General features: G+C 42.4%; 1 protein-coding gene across 3 annotated transcripts in view; it reads right to left on the bottom strand.

Moving 5' to 3' along the window:
• cpne5a (copine Va) overlaps positions 1-18,228 on the bottom strand; it is an 82,925-nt gene that overhangs the window by 29,214 nt on the left and 35,483 nt on the right. The window contains exons 5-8 of one of the 3 annotated variants that reach the window (XM_047040228.1): positions 17,924-17,963; positions 15,611-15,625; positions 15,333-15,409; positions 365-428 (exon numbers count right to left, since the gene is read on the bottom strand). In XM_047040228.1, the coding sequence (XP_046896184.1) occupies positions 365-428; positions 15,333-15,409; positions 15,611-15,625; positions 17,924-17,963 (196 nt within the window). Of the gene's footprint in view, positions 1-364; positions 429-15,332; positions 15,410-15,610; positions 15,626-16,340; positions 16,344-17,923; positions 17,964-18,228 lie in introns of all 3 variants that reach the window. The other 2 variants (XM_047040229.1, XM_047040227.1) reach the window with 2 other exon arrangements.

Genomic DNA, 18,228 nt, shown 5'->3' on the forward strand with positions numbered 1-18,228 from the left:
TGCTGAGAGAATGAATGAATGGACACAAGCAGTTAATACTGATTCCTTGATTAACAGCACGTTTGGGAGCAAATGGCCATTCCAGTGACTGGAACAAATATGGCGTGATTTAGAAACTATTGATATTCATGGCATCTTCACCACAAAAATAATTCCATATATGGTAATGGACCATCGCCAACCCTAGCAGACACGGATATACTGTCATCAGTATAATCTGTCTGGTTGACAGATTATTAGGATGGTTGATACTGCTGTTTGCACACCTTATGGAATGCATCTCTGTTCCAGATTGAATGTCAGTCGAGGTACTAACATTTAGGAACTATGAGAAAATATGATGATGAAAACACTCTGTACTCACTCTGCAGTTTCCCAACTCCTCGGCAGACAAGATAATGGTGCCACATTTTTTCCCAGGTATCCCACTGCAAAAAAAAAAACAACAACATATAAATGTAACACAATTCATCAAACCAGGTGACAGAAGCACATTACAAATCATTACAGAGATCTGTCAGCTTTTCAAGCACATACTATATCTCCTGCGTGCAGGGAATTTCTAAGAAAGAAAAAAAGGAATGGAACCTTTAAAGAAATTCAATAAGGGAATTTGAAAAGAATCTCGGATGAACATTTTAGAGCCGCTGTAAAGTAAACTTTGATTGTATGTGTCATTTGAGGAGTTTCCTTATTTCTTGAGAAAGTATTACAGTGCTTTTTGTCCAAAAGGAACTGGTGGATTAGCTGGAAGGTTCCACAAGCCTTTGCTTGTTTACCATTAGTTCCGACTCTGACAGCTTATCAAGACATATGAGAGCACAGGGTGGGTCCCACTATGCCAAAGAAGGGAGACTCCGCTGAAACTCCACTGTTGAGTGTATGTGTGTTTGCGAGAAGGAATCATATACCTCATCTCCCTTATGACCTGCCAATCTAATAGCTCTGGCAACCCACCACAGCATTTTTCATGAGTACTCAGTATATACCACTTAGATTGTACCCTTGTGGGACAAAAATGAGGTTTCCGTCAAGACAATTTCTCATCCTTTCAGTTTAAATGATGAGCTGGGCCACCCACACTCTAACATTAAGGAGGACCAGGATATCTACCATTCAATCAAATGGGTCCTCTCCAGCTACCGACAGGCCTGTCATTCGTCCAGATAATGGTTGGGAAATTACATATGACCCCTGTTGTGTTTCTGGCTGGATGCCTATCTTCAGAAGGTCAGACTTGTAGCAAATAAAACATCCAGCTGTGACAACTGATGGGCCTGACAGTTGCGTTTGAGGACGGGATGTTACCTGTGCATGCTTACCTGCCACAAGCTCACACGTGGGTGTAGGAGCGTGTTCTCTGTGATATGCGCGATATGCACCAGACAATGACCTTTTGACGGACAGATAGCACACCTTCTCCTCCTATCTGTCCGTTGAGTGCTTGAGGGAATTGCACTTTCTGCATAATTGAACATTGACCTTCATTGTTCTGGCGAAGGTTCTGCTGTACTCTTGGCTCATACGGAACCGTCTCAAGCCTAAAATCTATCTATAACTACCTGTAGAACGTTTATCTTTCTGGACTCTGATACCGTAAAATCCACAGGTCTAAGCAACACATTAAAGATCTGCTTGACTACTAACTAACCCTTGACTACAGATCAATCAAAGGTGGGCTAAAACCTTGAGCCCTCCCAAGGCCGATCCCAGACAAACGTATAGTACACACACTTGTTAGGGGGCAATCTCAAGTTGAATTAATTTGCCCTTGAATTATTGATTCCGATTTCGGAGTCAGCCTAACCAGACAGGTTGATGAGGTCATTAATCAGGTGATGAAGCTTGCGCATGTGATGGAGGAACCAAACCCATTCCCAGCGCAGTTGAGCCATATCCCTAGGTCATCCAGGAGGGCACAGCCAATATCACCCGAGGAAATAACCTCCAATGAGGCAGGGGGGAGGGAGGGAGGGGATTTTCAGTTACAGAGGGGTCGTAGGGCCATTAAACCAAGCATGCATTATTGAATGCGGATCCTGATTTTGTGGCAGCGGCTCACATGTAAAGGTTAGCGCTAGCCGGATGTGATCATTGATGTGTACTGCGTTTGTCCTCCCTCGCACAATAAGATGTTAAGAACACTTCAGTCAAACAGAGCTGCATATGGAGGTGGCTTTTCTGCAGTAGAGAGAGAGCCTTCACAGAGCAGTCATTCACAAGCTGGGCCACCATGGGAAACGAATGGCAGCCACTGATGATGATGAAACTTTGTGAAATGTAGCCCGTGGATCGTGTGTCTATGATGAACGATGATGTTCCGATGGCGCACCAAGCCTGTTGTGTCACACTGCATGGTCCAAATCAATCGGACCTCATGTTCCTATTGATTTCACTGCTCATCCAACATTGCAATATCTGAAAAGCAAGTGTTAAGTGGTTTGCGGAATGTGATGTATGGAACTACACTAGGCTAGCTTAGTACATGGCTAACCCCCAGTTACCCTAACTCTGTGTAGAGCTTCTTCAAAGGTTGCACTGCTCAGCCTAGAGTCAGTGGCTGTGTCTACTACCGCGCATTTTATGAAGTACACTGCAATACAGTGCCCTGCAAAACAGTGCACTTACATATTCAGTGCACTGCGTCACTGATAAGTGCTGTCTCAAATGGAACACTTACGTTCAACACTTGGTGGAAGTGACGGACGCAAATCTGCTCGCTACACCCGCAAAACCTGCCAAAATGAACGCGCTTCTCCACTCAAGTGGAAAAAGCTGCCGAAAGGGCTCCTCCTTTTCCGCTACGTAGCCAAGATGGCGCCTGTTGAGGGCGGGTAGTGTCCATCGTTGTACACTGTTTTTTTTTACCGTTTGCAGTGCGCCATCCGGGTACTTTCAGTGCACTGAATTCTTCTGGTTTTGTGAGTGAAGCGCCCTAAGCACTAAAAGTCAGTGCTCGAAGTGCACAAGTGCGCGGTAGTAGACACAGCTAGTGACTGGCAAGGTACTTAAAAAACTCAAAACCTGTTGAAAGTGAATATTATCTGAATTTCTGGGATAATTAATACATTCTACTATGTCTGTCTGATTTTGCCTGGCGCAGAGCAATGCATAAAGCATATGAGAATTGATCGGCACAGCAGTGAAGGAGTATTGTTGGATTTTTGTTAAGCGAAGACAAAAGTTCAAAAGTGTTCTGATGAGGATATGTATCACAAAGACTGAGGATGCATTCAGTACAATCAGACCTGGCTTCAGGGGATGCCTCATATATCATATAATCATGGTTAAAGTACCATGTAACTATATGATTGCACTATATGATACTATAGGTATCCTGGTAGTACAGGGGCATTAGCAAAAGCATTAACACTTTGGTGCGGGTTATCTTTTGTTATCTGTTATCTCTTATGCTGTTGTGTAGCGTAGCATAACCCATCAAGTCACTGGGGCCCCCTGTGTAAACAGTATTCCAGTCACACGCTGTAATAAATACTTAAGTCCCATACCACATTTTTATGCATCACCAAAATCAGATATTTCAGGGGATTCATTTTCAACTGGAATAGACCAATCTTGTTTCCTGCAGTTTACAGACCGCTGGCCATATGTCGACCATGAGAGATTCTATAAACTATAAATGCAGTGGAATTCTAAATAAAGGCAGATTCCTTCACTCTGATAGAGTGGATATGTTTGAGATCTTCATGCAAAACTAAGCATTTTCAAAGGTTTAAATATTGTCCTATATTTCGCCCCTTCCTTAGGCAGTTGCCATTTGTAAGTCCTCATTTAGAATACGGATATACTCCATTACACTGCAGTGGATGCAGTAGATGATAAATGTAGGAAACTGAGGTTGAAGGGATTTGGAGGAGGCTGAGAAGGCAGGAGCGGTTCATGTTCTCGTCAGTCTGACGCATGGTGGGAGACTGGGGAAGGGAACGGCTGAAATGAACAACAACACCCCTGCTTTTCATGACACACTGCACTTTCTAAAGGTCTTATTTTTGTGGCTCTATCAATAGTCCTCTCACCTACTCGGGAAGATAATTTCACAGTGTCACTTTACCTTTACAGGGCCAGGAGGGAACAAGTCCACATATATCTGTCACTCTTTAGACATGGTGACATTAAGCCTTCAGTGTGCAGCAGAACCAAAGTACCTATTTTGACGAGTAAGTACACATTTGTTGTCCAGGTCATTGCATCCGCTGAATCCTGGTCTATGGGTTAGGATTAGGATTTGTCTCAATGAGCATGTCCCACTCATTTGAGCTGAAACTAATATAAACAGAGAGGGAGTGGGCATTGTGCCATGCTAACCAATGGGGCAGTGGGAAGACCGTGAACCGAAAAGAATTGGTAGATGTGCAGAAACTGTTGGGATTCAAAAATGGGATTATACCCGATAATCCTTTTGATCTTCATACGTGGATAGGCATCCATAATCCTTAACCTTGCCACAGGATTTAAAAAGTGAATGAAAAGAGCATTTGGCTAATTTAAAAAGGCAAGAGGGTAACAACAGTAGTCCGCAAAGACTAATAAATAATTTACTGGCCGAGTAGGTACTGCTGTTCAGAGGCACTTTGTCATATTTGCTGAAATAAACTTCACATCCTAGTAGTAACTAATAAATCTAAAAACCAGATTAGCTCATATACATGGTACATTGCCCATATACATGGTTTCTCTGCTTTTATTTTGATAAATTCCTCTTTTGAGCGGAAGTAACTGAATACGAACGTTTCCATGAAGAAGATGAAAAGAAGAAAGGTTAAGAAAGGTTAAGAAAGTTACGGTTAATGGTTAAAGCATAAATTACAGTAAAAAGATCATAAATTATTTAAATGTTAAGCTACAGTCGACAGGGGAACAAGGTTTGTTATATAAATAAATGTATCTTGAGCAATTTGAAATGTCTATTTATGAATGTATGGTAATACGGTTATACTAATGTAAGATCTAACTAGAAATACGGAGAAAATGTACGAAATGGTAATTATGGTTTATTTGTTCTTGTCTAGCTCTTACGTTGGTTAAAAGGCACGGACGAAAAGAATAAAAGTTTGTTTAACCATCAGTTCTGGCCTTCTCAGTTCGATTGGAGGCTACAGCTAAGTTCAAAACTTGCCAACCCTGCCTTTAAGACCAGGGTTGCACCATGCATTTGCTTTAAAACCAATAAATGAAATATGGAATTTCAAAAGCAAAGTTAAAATAAAAAACACACCTAACTGAAAAAATACATGAAAAAGTTACTCAATATTTAGTCAATGAGGAACAGCATTTAACAGCACACTATAACTCACATAGCAGTAGGTACACAATGGGGATTGTCTGAATAGTATAATTGGCATCAAAGGAAGCCTACTACACCACAAGCATTTCCAAATGAGTCTCTGAAGGTTGAATATGTGCGAACACTCTCTGCTGATGGCATTTGGGGTGCTGACAATTCCAAGTGACATTTTGGCAAAGTAATGAGTTTGCTGTTCTAACTTTGATTACGTCAATTATGAACAGTGTACTAGTGGCTTTGATGAATAAATCCATGGCTGTGTGATCCCCTGTCTGGCTAAAGAAACAATGCTTTCATCAGCCTCCTGCAGACACTGGAACATTTATTCATGCTCTGGGAAAACGTCTTCCTTCTAACAGAAACCATATATTATAGAAACCATAAACATATATTTTTTCTTTTGCACCTATCCTTCCCCTCTCTTTTACAGAGAAGTCCTAAACTCCAACAGACATAAGTACTTATCAATCAAACTCATGTACTAGGAAAAAATAGAGCATCGCATTTCATCACACACCCAGGAAGACACATACTGTATCAACAGAGACTAAGATAGGATAAAGACACAGGATAAATACATAAAAGGTTGAAGGTTCTCTCTTTGCCTCAATCTATCTCCCTCTCTTTTCCTACCTCCATCTCTCACTTTCTGTCTCTATCTCTCCCTTCTTCTCCATCTCTCTCTTATAGCCTCGCAGTGTCACGGGAGGGGGATGCCCCCTCAGGCGCCTCACCTGGCACTGATGGAATAGAACTGACTGATAGATTTCATATTGGTAATCATGTTACACGGGGGAAGATTGACCTCGGCTCATGGTTTTGCTTATGGACCCTCACAGGGACAGAAATGGGGCTCTGTGGTGGGTAGGAGGTGGTGTTACCAACTCAACACGGTGAAATCCTGACACGTTGAGGTGGGGGTGTTTTTATTGGGGGGGGCAAGGGGAGGGAGGGTTCTTTGAAACCTTTGTAGAATGTGGTACCACATGTACCTTGTTTAGGTTTGTGGGCCCAAAGCACTAATTCTGTTCTGAAAATATATTCCGTTAATGGTCTTGTCTCAGATGCGGCTTGTTTTAATAGAGGATTTTAGCTGTTTTGTTTGATAATCTTCAGAACCCTTTCAAAATAACACCTAAATTATTGTATACAGTTAACAGAAAATGTTATATTTTCCCAGGAAGTGGAGCACCCAAGAGATTTACCTATAGGGCACCCAAGCAAAGCCCTTCCAAACATATAAACAAAATGATTTATTGCACTAAATGTCAGCTTGTGAAGGGCAACAAACACAAAAAATAGAACCACAAAGTGTACTGGCAAACATGCACAGGGGTGTTAGCATATTATTGGTCCCTATCGGCTCACCACAAAATCATTAGTGCAAGAACATTTGACGAGAAAATTATTGTACGACCAGCAATGTTTGAGCAATTTCCCAAATCTAGTAAGAATGGGCATCATTAGTGAGACAACCTCATTAGCGACTGACGCTTGATGTAGCTTAATTTTGGTATTTCAATTGCTGCTTAGAAAAGCAGCAGCAGAAAGACGGCCTGTTTGTGTAGGAACCTGCAGCGCAGAACCATGATTACTAATGGCCCGCTCCAATGTCTCATAATAGAGAGAGGACCCCGATAAACATTACTTACAGGTCAGCCCAAAATCAACCTCAACAAACTACAGATAAACATTCTGTATAGTAGATAGACTACAAGCCCCCCTCCTCCTCACTCTCTCATTATTTAAATCTGCAGAGCGTTTTATTTCTTTTTCATCTGTGGAGAACAGCATGGAGTTTAGCCCGCAGTCAGCCAGAAAAATATGTTAACCAACAATTTAAAGAAGCAGGAGGCTCTGAAGTCAAGATGAGACAAATGGGTTCTCGCTTTGCTCCAGTTTTCTCTGAAAGCACTTCTGTCGAGTTCTTCCCTGTCCATGAATTGCCACAGTGGCTTGCCATGTGCCAAGGATACGATGTGTACATATACAGAATACAGTACAGTTTTGTAATCTCAGGGCCGATGAGATAGCTCCAAAGCTTCATCTGCTTTATGCCATATTGATATCATCGACACACCAATATGGAACACTATTAAACTATGTTAATTCTGAAACTATGTGACAACAAACTACAACATTCCTTCTGGACCAGTTCCTAAACAATCTCACATCTCATTAAGATTCTCCTCGAACAGGCCCATACGGTTGATAGCCACAATGACATTTAAAATGAGCACTTTCAATCAAAGATGCCATTCTGTTGTCACCAATCCATTTCCAGTGCCCTTTGAGGCCCTCCCAAACTGATGTAAGACCCTAATTATGACCACAGACGGCAAGTCCTGTAATGGTTTAGTGTTAAATATCCTATATTTCCATTTTGAAAATACATGTGGATATTCAAGGCTCCAGGAAAATGCACTGAGCTTTGTTAGTTATGCTTGCTGGGCAGCATACAGTATGTGTAATTGAGTGGGCTGCTTGGGGGAAAGGGGGGGGGGGGGGGGGGTTGTGTGTGGTTCAGACCCAGAGAAGAAGACACAGCAGGAAAATGATGCTCGCATGTACGGGCAGAACCATAGCCATTAAAACAACAGCAAAATTCTCTGTTACAAGAGAGGGGTAAAAAAGTTTTACTCATAAACAGGATTGGGGAGTAGCGGAATACATGTAACGGCGGTACGTAATCAGGATACAAAAAAAAAGTAAATGTATTCCGATTAGTGGTGGGCCATTATCGGCGTTAACGTGCTGCGTTAACGTGAGACTATAAAAATACGATAAAATTTTTTTTGTCGTTAATCTATTCTCAAAGTTGGGTTGGGAGCTGGGCAGGGGCGGACTGGCCATCGAGGATACCGGGGAATCCCTGGTGGGCCGACAAGGTTGGGATGGTCCAAAATATTGGCCCACTTCCATCACGGACCGGCCTTCCCTCTGACATCGCTAGCATCTCATACTATTCCATATTACACAGCATGATAACGTATAAATTGCTCTAAAACCTTTAGTAGGCTCCGATCACTGACTGAGAATTATGCCTCCTCTATTTGTATTCACACTCATGGTGCCTATGTTTCAAAAATGTTCTGAAGAGTCTTCTCAATTGTGTTCTTAGGGACTTCGGAATTTCAACGTAAGAAATGAAACATATATGATGTCATATCTTTGTATTCATCCAAAATAATGTTAAGTGTATGGGTATTTTTCCAATTAGGCCAATGACGTCGATACGTACGATGCATTGAGTGGGCAACGCACCTGGTATTGAGTGTGCCGCGCGCCGTTTACTGAGTGGGCCAGGGGTGGATCTAGAGATTTTCATTCGGGGTGGCAATGGGGTGGCATAAGGAAGTTGTTGGGTGGCCTCCTGGGGGCGAATCAAACCCAGAGTAGGGGGGTACAGTACTCCCTATGGTAAATGATTAAGCTAGAATATTGTAGTTTAAATTAAACAGTAACATTAATATTATTTATTGAAATGTTCTGAAATGTTCTGCAAATAATATTTTTCCATGGGAAGATTGAGGTTCATGTTGAAAGTCGCTTTGGATAAAAGCGTCTGCTAAATACATAACAAACAAAAAAATACAAAAAAAAGAAATAACTTGGGGTGGCAGTATTTTTTATTGGGGTGGCAGCTGCCACTGGAGTGGGCCGGTCTGACAGTATAACTCCCGGGCCACTTTTTTTCTCGTTCTCAAAGACTTACTTTTTGTCATTATTTGGCAAAAGCCAAATAATCATTTATCACATATATTCTGAATGCCTTCGGCGGAATTCAAATGAGCCATTTTAATATAGATTAATCTAGATTAATTCCAAGATTACAGTGAGATTAATGTAGATTTAAAAAAAATATCTACGCCCACCACTAATTCCGGTACAGTAAAAAAAAAAAACTAAGTATAACTAAGTTATTTCCTAAATAAGGAAAAATTGGGATTACAAACAGGATTACTCATATAAAATACACATTTTAGATTTAAAAATTAAGAACATTATCATGGTCCTCTACAAAAAATTATGAGCTCTACAAAAAAATTGTTAAATATTGCCACTTTTTTGTCTTAAAATCTGAAAGTGGAAATAATTATAGTACAATGCAGTTTATGCCTCCCCGCAGTGAACAGGCTGTCAGGGGCGGTTTTAGGTACGGGCAGACCGGGCAGCTGCCCGGGGTGGCATTTTTTCATGTCACGTGGGGGGCGCACAAGCATTAAAAAAAAGAAATATCTGCGTGGTTTTCTCTTATCGATCATTTCAGTTAGTGGGGAATTGGCATATTGGCGCCCCCTTCAGGCAGCTGCAGGCCCCCACTGCTTGCCGTGCAGCAGTTTCGTTTTCGTTTGTCGCAGCCAGTTTGTAGCGGTGTTCGTTCTGGGGGCACTGTCGTGGGGCGGCCGACGGGGTAGGGGGCGACACACGATTTCTTCCTCCCGGGGGGGGGGGGGGGGGGGTGCAAGTGATAAACTCGCCCAGGGCGCACCACCACAGGTCAGAACCGCCACTGCATGCTGTCCCTATCCAAGGAATCACGTCCAATTTAAAGAAGCATTTACAGGTGAGACCAACATTTCTAAGCTGGCTAACTTCTACACGACAACTGACAGTTAGCTGATACTGTAGTTATGACAGCATGGGCGTCGCCGCAATGTAATTTGGGGGGGTAACGTGAGCTAATCTGGAGTTAACCTTAGCTAACATGTTAGTTTTTCTAATGACTGGGAAAAAAAGACGCAAAAAAACAACCTTTATTTCAGAATTGTCTTCCAAATTAAACAAGGTTGCTCAACTTGTAATTTTGGCAATTCTAAAAATGTTATTGCTACATGTTAGTCTGTAACATGAAGGCAAAACTGATTCAACTATTAAAACCATATATTCTCTGAAAGCTTATACCCTCAGGATGTTATCCAATGAGACAAGAGACACGTCCATCTCTCCATATTAGTATGCCCATATACATTTTGGGAAACTGATTCAACCACCTAAACCATATATTTTCTGAAAGCGTACATCCTAAGGATGTGATCTGTGGAAAAAACTACAGGTTTGAACAAACATTTGATTGTTTCTGAACTGTCCAGTCATGCTTTAGGGAGATGCTATTTTTTTATGTAGCCAACATAATTATTAGGCTACCAAACCTATACCAATTGTGAATTTGATATGCTGACATGATTTACATCTCAGAAATCTTCATATGAACAATCTACATTAAGCTTCTTATTATCAATATGAAAGAATGCTCAATGCATCTCCATGTATTGGGCAGTTACAAACCCCTCCCCCGCCCTGCTTGGGACCTCACTAACTTTTACAGATGCACTATCGAGAGCATTCTTACTGGTTGTATCACAGTGCGGTATGGGAGCTGCACAGACAGGGACCGCAAGGCCCTACGAAGTGTGGTCCGTTCTGCTGAGTTCATCATCGGCATGAAGCTCCCAGCCCTACAGGACACCTACCACACACGTTGCCTAAAGGAAAGCCGGCAGGATTCCAAGAGACTGTTCCCACCCATCCTTCAGTCTCTTTACCCCGTTGCCTTCTGGCGGGCGTTACCGCAGCATCCGGTCGCGCACACGCAGACTGGACAACAGTTTCTACCCAAGGGCCATCAGGCTTCTGAATGGACACTGATATGGACATTGATTTACTGCACACTAGTCACTTATATTCTGTCACTTTCAGCTACTGTTTGCACTATCAGTAACATTGCACTACTGTACCTCGCCACCAGGCTCCTGTATGGTCATTGACTTGGTCACTGATCTGCAAATTTGCACTATGGTACTGTACTCCATTTAGGTTAGAATAGGTTATAGGGTTGAAACAGGTTTTGGGCCCTATCTTGCACCCAGTGCAAGATAGGCCCATGTATGACAGTTGGATGTGAACATTAGCCTTGATCTTTTCAAATAGCAGATTATGTTTACAGTATATTGTGTACCGTTACAATGTCCATTTTCTAGATCATCCTAAACAACAGTTCACTTATCTTAACAAACTTGTATTTGGAGATAAATACCAGAACTAACGTCAGTTAGCTAAGGTTAACATTATTTAGCTAACCTGTACTGTTCGTCCCGTGGGGATTTATTTTAAGATAATGACCGCCGGACTATACAACTCCTTAAGGCCCCGTCTCTGAACGTTTTAATCGTTCACTTTAGAGCGCTCTAGGGCGAGGTGGACACATCTGGCGTGCGACTAACGTTTGACTATAACGCACGACTAGCGTGGGACTGACCCATGAGGAGCGTGTAATAGCGACCAAGTAAGCACCCCAGAAAACTATTAGCGTGTGATGACATGTCACTTGTTCGCGACGACGTGTGACGACAGCAAACGCGTGCAACGTTAAACGTGTCAAACGTTCCACAAACGTTATTTGCTGTAAAATCAAACATTGAAGAACGCTGGTCTCCATAAGAACTTTTGTGCATGTTCAAAACTTTTTGGGGGGACCAGCGTTCTCCGCCGACCACCGCCGATTATCGACTATTACCAGCATCAGCAGCGTCCACACAACGCTCTTCTGGCGCTATACCAGCGACCATGGACGATTACCAACGTTTCCTCTAACGTCATAGAACGTTGACCAGAATGTCATGGTGTGACGGGGCCTTTAACAGTTCTATAGTTAAGTACTGCACTTATTTTTCAAAAAACTCAATTTTGATTTTGCTTCTGTACTCGGTCTGGCCATTCAGTACGTAAGTAAGATTTTGCAGGTTAATTTTTAACCGGCCAATCAGCGAACAGAGGGAGTGGCAGAGAACGATGACGTTGATTTTGTGCGCTAGTTTGTGTTGTAGTTCCGTAATGGCGGCAGAGAAAGATGCGAGCTAAGCCATTCGGTCCGTTGTGGCAACGCTGCCGAATATCCAACTGCTAAAGCCGGAGCAAGAACAAGCTGAAACTAGCTCTGTTACAGTAGTGGTGAAGGAATTGGTTAAGGCAAACGCTAGCGATTGGTTATGGCAGATCAGAGTGGCTCTGGGCAGATCCAATAGTTTTAAACTTCAACAGAGTGCCCGTCTACAAGGAAGTCAATGCTTGTCAATGGAGCGAGGCCAGACTGTACAAATGAAATGTACGAGAGTCTGGTTAGGACCAGGCTAACTTTAGATAGCTTTGTTTATTGTTTCCATGGTAACAGGAGCCGTCTCAGAATAATTAGCTTTCTGTTGGCCATTTCTGATATGGGAAGTAATCCAAAAGTAACGGAAAGTAATCACATTACATTACTCTAAAATTGTGATACTTGGATTAGGTTACTGATTACAATTTTTAACAGGTTATCTGTAATTGTATCGGATGACATTTTTTGACAGTAATCCTCCCAACCCTGCTCATAAACACCACTGAACAATTACGAAGAGCTACAGGATTACAGTTACAACCTATGGTAAACACAATTATCTACCTAAATATTGTGTGACAGGTGACACAGGTATCCTATAGAATACCCCATTCCTTAAGGAAACTAAGTTCTGAATATTTGCATCACCAACAATTATAGTTGGGTGCATGAGGCTCTAACTCCGATACAGCTAAGAATCCCAAGTTGCTACCCAGTGCAAACACACATTATAGGCCTAACACAATACACATTATAGGCCTTACACAACACACATCCAGGCCTAACACAACACACATCACTCCCACCTGAAATCACAATACTCAAGAGTTTACAACAGAACCAAGGTGCTCGGAAATATGTGAAAACTTCTCCACTCTGTCTACAGCATCTGCTTTGGGCACCACAGCCCTGTATCACAAGGGGGCAAACAGCAGGCCTATACAGCATATCGGCAAACAACCTGCTGATCCTCTTCCCTCTACTCCGAAGGGGATCAGTTCTTATCTCCTATCAGAATACTCTAGCTGGGCTCGGGCAACACGCCTCAAGTTCTTCAGAGGGGTCGGACACACCACTCCCGCAGCAAGAGAACGTGTGTATGTGTGCGCACACACAACTATAAAAGGGCACACACACACAGCTGTAGCAGTCTTCACACTGGCACACTGTGTGTGTCTTTAACCGAGAGGGCGGTGGGGGGGCTTTCCTGCTGTCATGCTGACTTTCAGCCCCTCTACATGGCAGTTTGCTCCCCTAATGGCAGTCATTGTACAGAGGGAGCCCCCGGTCATGTTCAATTACCCCATCTAAGCACCAGTGGCGTAACTATAGGGAGTGCAAGGAGTGCAGCTGCACTAGGGCCCGTGGCGAAAGGGGGCCCGTCCTCGATCTCACCGTTAAAGTGAGACAACTTGACCGGGCCCCTTGAGGCAATCTGACCGGGCCCCTTACACCGCTGTAAAACCGTAAGTTGAAGATTCCATATGATCCAGTGTTATCAATTCGCAAACATTTCTCAATTATGGTGTCAGTTATTCAGAATTATGAGCTATCACCTGCCCAATAAACATTTTAAAAACAGTCAGTGTTAACAACAGCAAATAATTAATTTTTCCTCATTTGCCTTTTGCTGAATGAAACAAATGTCGTTTTTATTAAGTAATATTGCCCTCGAAAAATAGCAAGGATGTCTGGGTAATATTGTTGTCAAAGATTCCCGCCCACCCACACACGATTGTTCCCATCCAGTTGTTGGAATACCACAGACAGTTGTTGTTGGGATACTACAGTTGTGTTGCATTAGCGTTTTGAAGCGAATTAGGCTACCCCATGCCATGCCCTTTAACATAAAAGTGGCTCCAGAAAGCGGCAGGAACGAAAAGAGCAATTTGTAAGTGGGGCAAAGCTGTCAAAACTATCCTCATTTGGATTGTGGCGAAGCGTGTTGAAGAGGACGCTACGTCTGACCCCCAGCTCGGCAACAGCAATGAGTGTGAAACTCAGCCACCAGGGTAGGCTAATAATTACATAACGTTTACTGTCTGGTGTATGCAGTTGACATGGCTATTAAACGTCATAAAAATGCACATATAGGCCTAGGCTACCAGGCAGCGGCCAGGTTAGATATAGTAAACTATGTGCAGGATGTAGTCGGAAAATAGCTGAAGCTAGATAGACTAAATGTAAACTAGCATATTTAACGAACATAAAATCAAATATTCACCATCGAAGTGACAGTTTTTTTTTACTAGTACCCAGATAGCACACATGACAGATCGAAACGTCATTCATAACGTCGGATAAGCCTTGGTAAATGATCAGATTTTCTTCTCATCTCTGTGCTCTATTTCAAATGTCGCAGATACGTCGGCTCATGACTGACTGTTCCATTATACTCATTCCGTGTTGTAGCAAGCATAATCTAGAGCCAGAGACTCGCGAGTCAGAGCCGTTCACTTTTGAAAACCGTAATCTATCTTCACATAGAAGGAGCAGTCGTTACCCTTAATTGTACATCATGAGTAGCCTAAATTTCCTTGCGCATCGCTAAACTGAAAACTCAATAATTTCGCCTGACGATAGGTCGGTAAGGGGCCCGTTGGTGAGATCTGCACTCGGGCCCGCCAAGTCCTTGTTACGCCGCTGCTAAGCACACTGGTCTAATCTGTTCGGATAATGCAATCGGCAGGTGGCTGCGAAATGGAGGACAAATATATATATGTCATCCTTCCAACAGGAGAACGTGTGAAGCCCAATAAGAAACCGAGTCTCGTCTGACTGAACATAGCATTGTATGGAGACAGCAAGTATCTGATAAGAGTTCTCATTATCAGTGTGTCTATCAGCAGGGGAGCCACTTGGCCGGGCGCACGGCGAGCCAAAGTGTCATTTGACTGCATGAGGAAGCACAGCTCTGATTTTTCCGATGCCGGAAGAGTCGCTTTTATGTCGGACCAGATGTCAACGGGGAAACTCTGGTAGGCCGATCGACCCGGCCGGGTGCCGACCGCATGTGTGGTGCGTGTGTGTGGTGTGGTGCATGTGTGTGTGTGGTATGTGTGTGCGTGTGCGTGTGTGTGTGTGGTCCGTGTGTGCGTGTGTGTGTGTGGTCCGTGTGTGTGTATGGTATGTGTGGCGGGGCTCGCTACTCACCCCAGAGGTTTCGCCAGGCGACTGGCGGGTGAGCCAACGATCTCCCCCAGGGTGCAGAACATCTGGCCCAGGAAGTCCTGGAACGGGGAACAGGGGGAAGTGTAGAGAGAGTAGGGAGGAGCAAGGTTTGGGGAATGGATTTTGGGGGGTGAGGTGGTAGACAAGAAAGGGATGACAAAGACACTGTGTGAGGAGCGTGAGGTAACAGAGTGGCGAGGCGTGCGTTCATTGAAAAGCATTGTGATATAAAGAGTAGGCTGAAGGAGGTGGACACGTACGTTGAAGTCGCAGGGCTTCCATGGAGGAGGAAGAAGAGGAAGAGGAAGAGGAGGAGGGGAACACCGGGCAGCAGCATTGACACAACAAAGCATTTCATGGAACAGAAGGCAACAGACTCAAATACCAGACGGTCCAAAATGTCAAACAAGTGTCAGAGGGGAGAGAAGGACAGAGCAAAATAAAGTAAAAAAGAAAGAACGAAAGAAATTGAAAGAGAGAGAGGTATAAACAGGGAACAGTTGTTTTGAGTGTGTGAGTGAGGTTGTCAGTATAACCAATGTGAATACATAACAAAATGCACATAACACAGAACAATTACAAATGTAAAAATCATAATACATTTTCTGGTGATATGCAAACCATGCACTACAAATACATTCCCATTGTGTGTGTATGAGTAATGTGTGTGTATGAGTAATGGGTTTTTATCAAAGCATCTTCAGTAAAGTAAAAAGACAAACATTCATTCGTCTTCATTAAACTATACCTGAGACACCATTCCTTGTTTTGTTATGGAACATTCCAGAAAATGTGAGGAAAATACATTTGAAAAGCTTTGACAATGGTGATAGGCAATGTTTCAGTCCGTACTGAAATGTACTCATGAATATGCATCATATCTGGAAATGTATTTCATGATTTCTCATCAGCCATGAAATGTATGGCAATGCTTCCATGTGACACATTGGCCTGAATCAAAGATGCTTCAGGGAGCACTGTCACTACCACCTTCTCGTCCCAAAATATACATTGCACATTTTCATCAAATATACATGTATATGTCCAGTGGCAAAAGTATTTGGACACTGACACACTATTTGTTATTTTGGTCCTGTGTTGTTTCTATTTTATAGGAAACAAGGACCTTGAAGTGAAAGTGCAGCAATATTGGATGCATATTGGGTTAACCCTATTGTTGTACTGTTTTGGAACAGACTGTTCCTAAGCATTAATTACTGCAATGCTGTTAGAACTGTGCACTTATAGTCCTTGATTATCTGTTGTACTTACTATTTTGCATTTAAGTTCACCACTCTCTATAAAATCATCTGCTAAATGAATATGTTTATTTACTTTCCAAAAAAGTCAAAAGCTTCATGATTGCTCCCTGAGCTTGTTTGTCTTTGCTTGGTAGATGACTAAACATCGTCCAATGAGGAGGCATATTAAATTTATTAGAGCAGAAAAAATATTTGTGTACACTTCATAATTCAACCTGGTGTTGTCGTCAGCAAGGACATCATCCAAGAAGACAGACAAGTCTCTTTTCTCATCTGCTTGTATACCTTTGTTCAACAACTCTCCAGGCTCTTTCTAATGCTGGGGACACACCACAGGATAATCGGTCCGATTTCGGCCATTCCGACAATCCTAGGTAATATCCTGATTATCTTGATGGTTCCGCAGATTATTTTATCGGATGTTCCCTTGGTGTGAGGTGTGTTAAGAGTGACCACACACTGTACGAGCAAAACGGCTAAATCTAGGATTTTTTGTCCTCATGTTTGTGGTCTCTCACAGTTTGAAAATCTTATAAGATTTTTTTTAAATCATTTAGTGTGTCCCCAGCATTAGGGAAATGGGGCCTTTTCTCATCCAATCTTCTCATCGAGTAGACTTGGACACATCTACAACTAAATCCTGAAGAGGGTTTATAATCTATCTAAAGTATCTTCCAATCATTCACAATGAGTCTTCCTTGGTCTACCAGACTATATTCAATAGTTTAACTCTAGTCTGTTTTGTTTTATTTCTGTTTCAAAGCGAACAGCTCTGGGCATGACAATGGTTCTGTAATTATGTATTTTCACTTTCACAGATTCAGTTGCATGGACAATGTTGGATTTTTCATGTCCCCAGCTATCCATGCAAAAGCCTAAAATTATGGCTAGACATGACTAGTCATAACAACTTATTTTACACATACAAACACAAATTATTACACCTGTCTGCGCGTAGCTGTGGAGCCAATTGAACAAATATATGTAGTACCCTAGAATGGGAGGACAATGTGCATGAAGAATTCAAACATCTGAGTGGTTCATCTGTTTTGTCTTGATTAGTAACCCTAAATTAAAGCCAACAGTCTGCACTTTCACCATGTAAAATCCAACAAATACAGAAGACAGAAAATGTGTCTTTGTCAAGATGTTTGGTGCAAATTGTATATGAGCATTTGGAGGACACCAACTGTGGTTTGCATAAAACCAAAACAAGTGGGACATGATTTGGAAACCAAGGTTTCCATCAAGCAAATCAACAAGCATTTGATATGGTGTGGCAGGCTGTCTACAAAAGCTTAATTCACTTACATGTTTGGCCAGATCTGGACTTTTGGAATCAATATCATATCTGAAATCACAAGAAAACACAGAGAGACACCCAAAGCTTAGAGGGGCGGAGGAAATCGGAGGCATGACTTTGCGTTCAGAAACGCACGTTTGGAGGAGCTGTCAGTCAACTTGCAGTAAAAGTAATTAAACTTCAGTAAGCCCTTAATTCCACCTTTGCTATAGAAAAGAAATGCTAATGTGGTGTACGTTAATCGGGAGAGGATATGCTTCCTCTCCTTTTTCAAAGTGAAGATATGGTGTATCATGAAAAGCATCCAATAAAG

Source organism: Hypomesus transpacificus, chromosome 18, assembly GCF_021917145.1.
Source record: "Hypomesus transpacificus isolate Combined female chromosome 18, fHypTra1, whole genome shotgun sequence".
Taxonomy (NCBI): Eukaryota; Metazoa; Chordata; class Actinopteri; order Osmeriformes; family Osmeridae; genus Hypomesus; species Hypomesus transpacificus.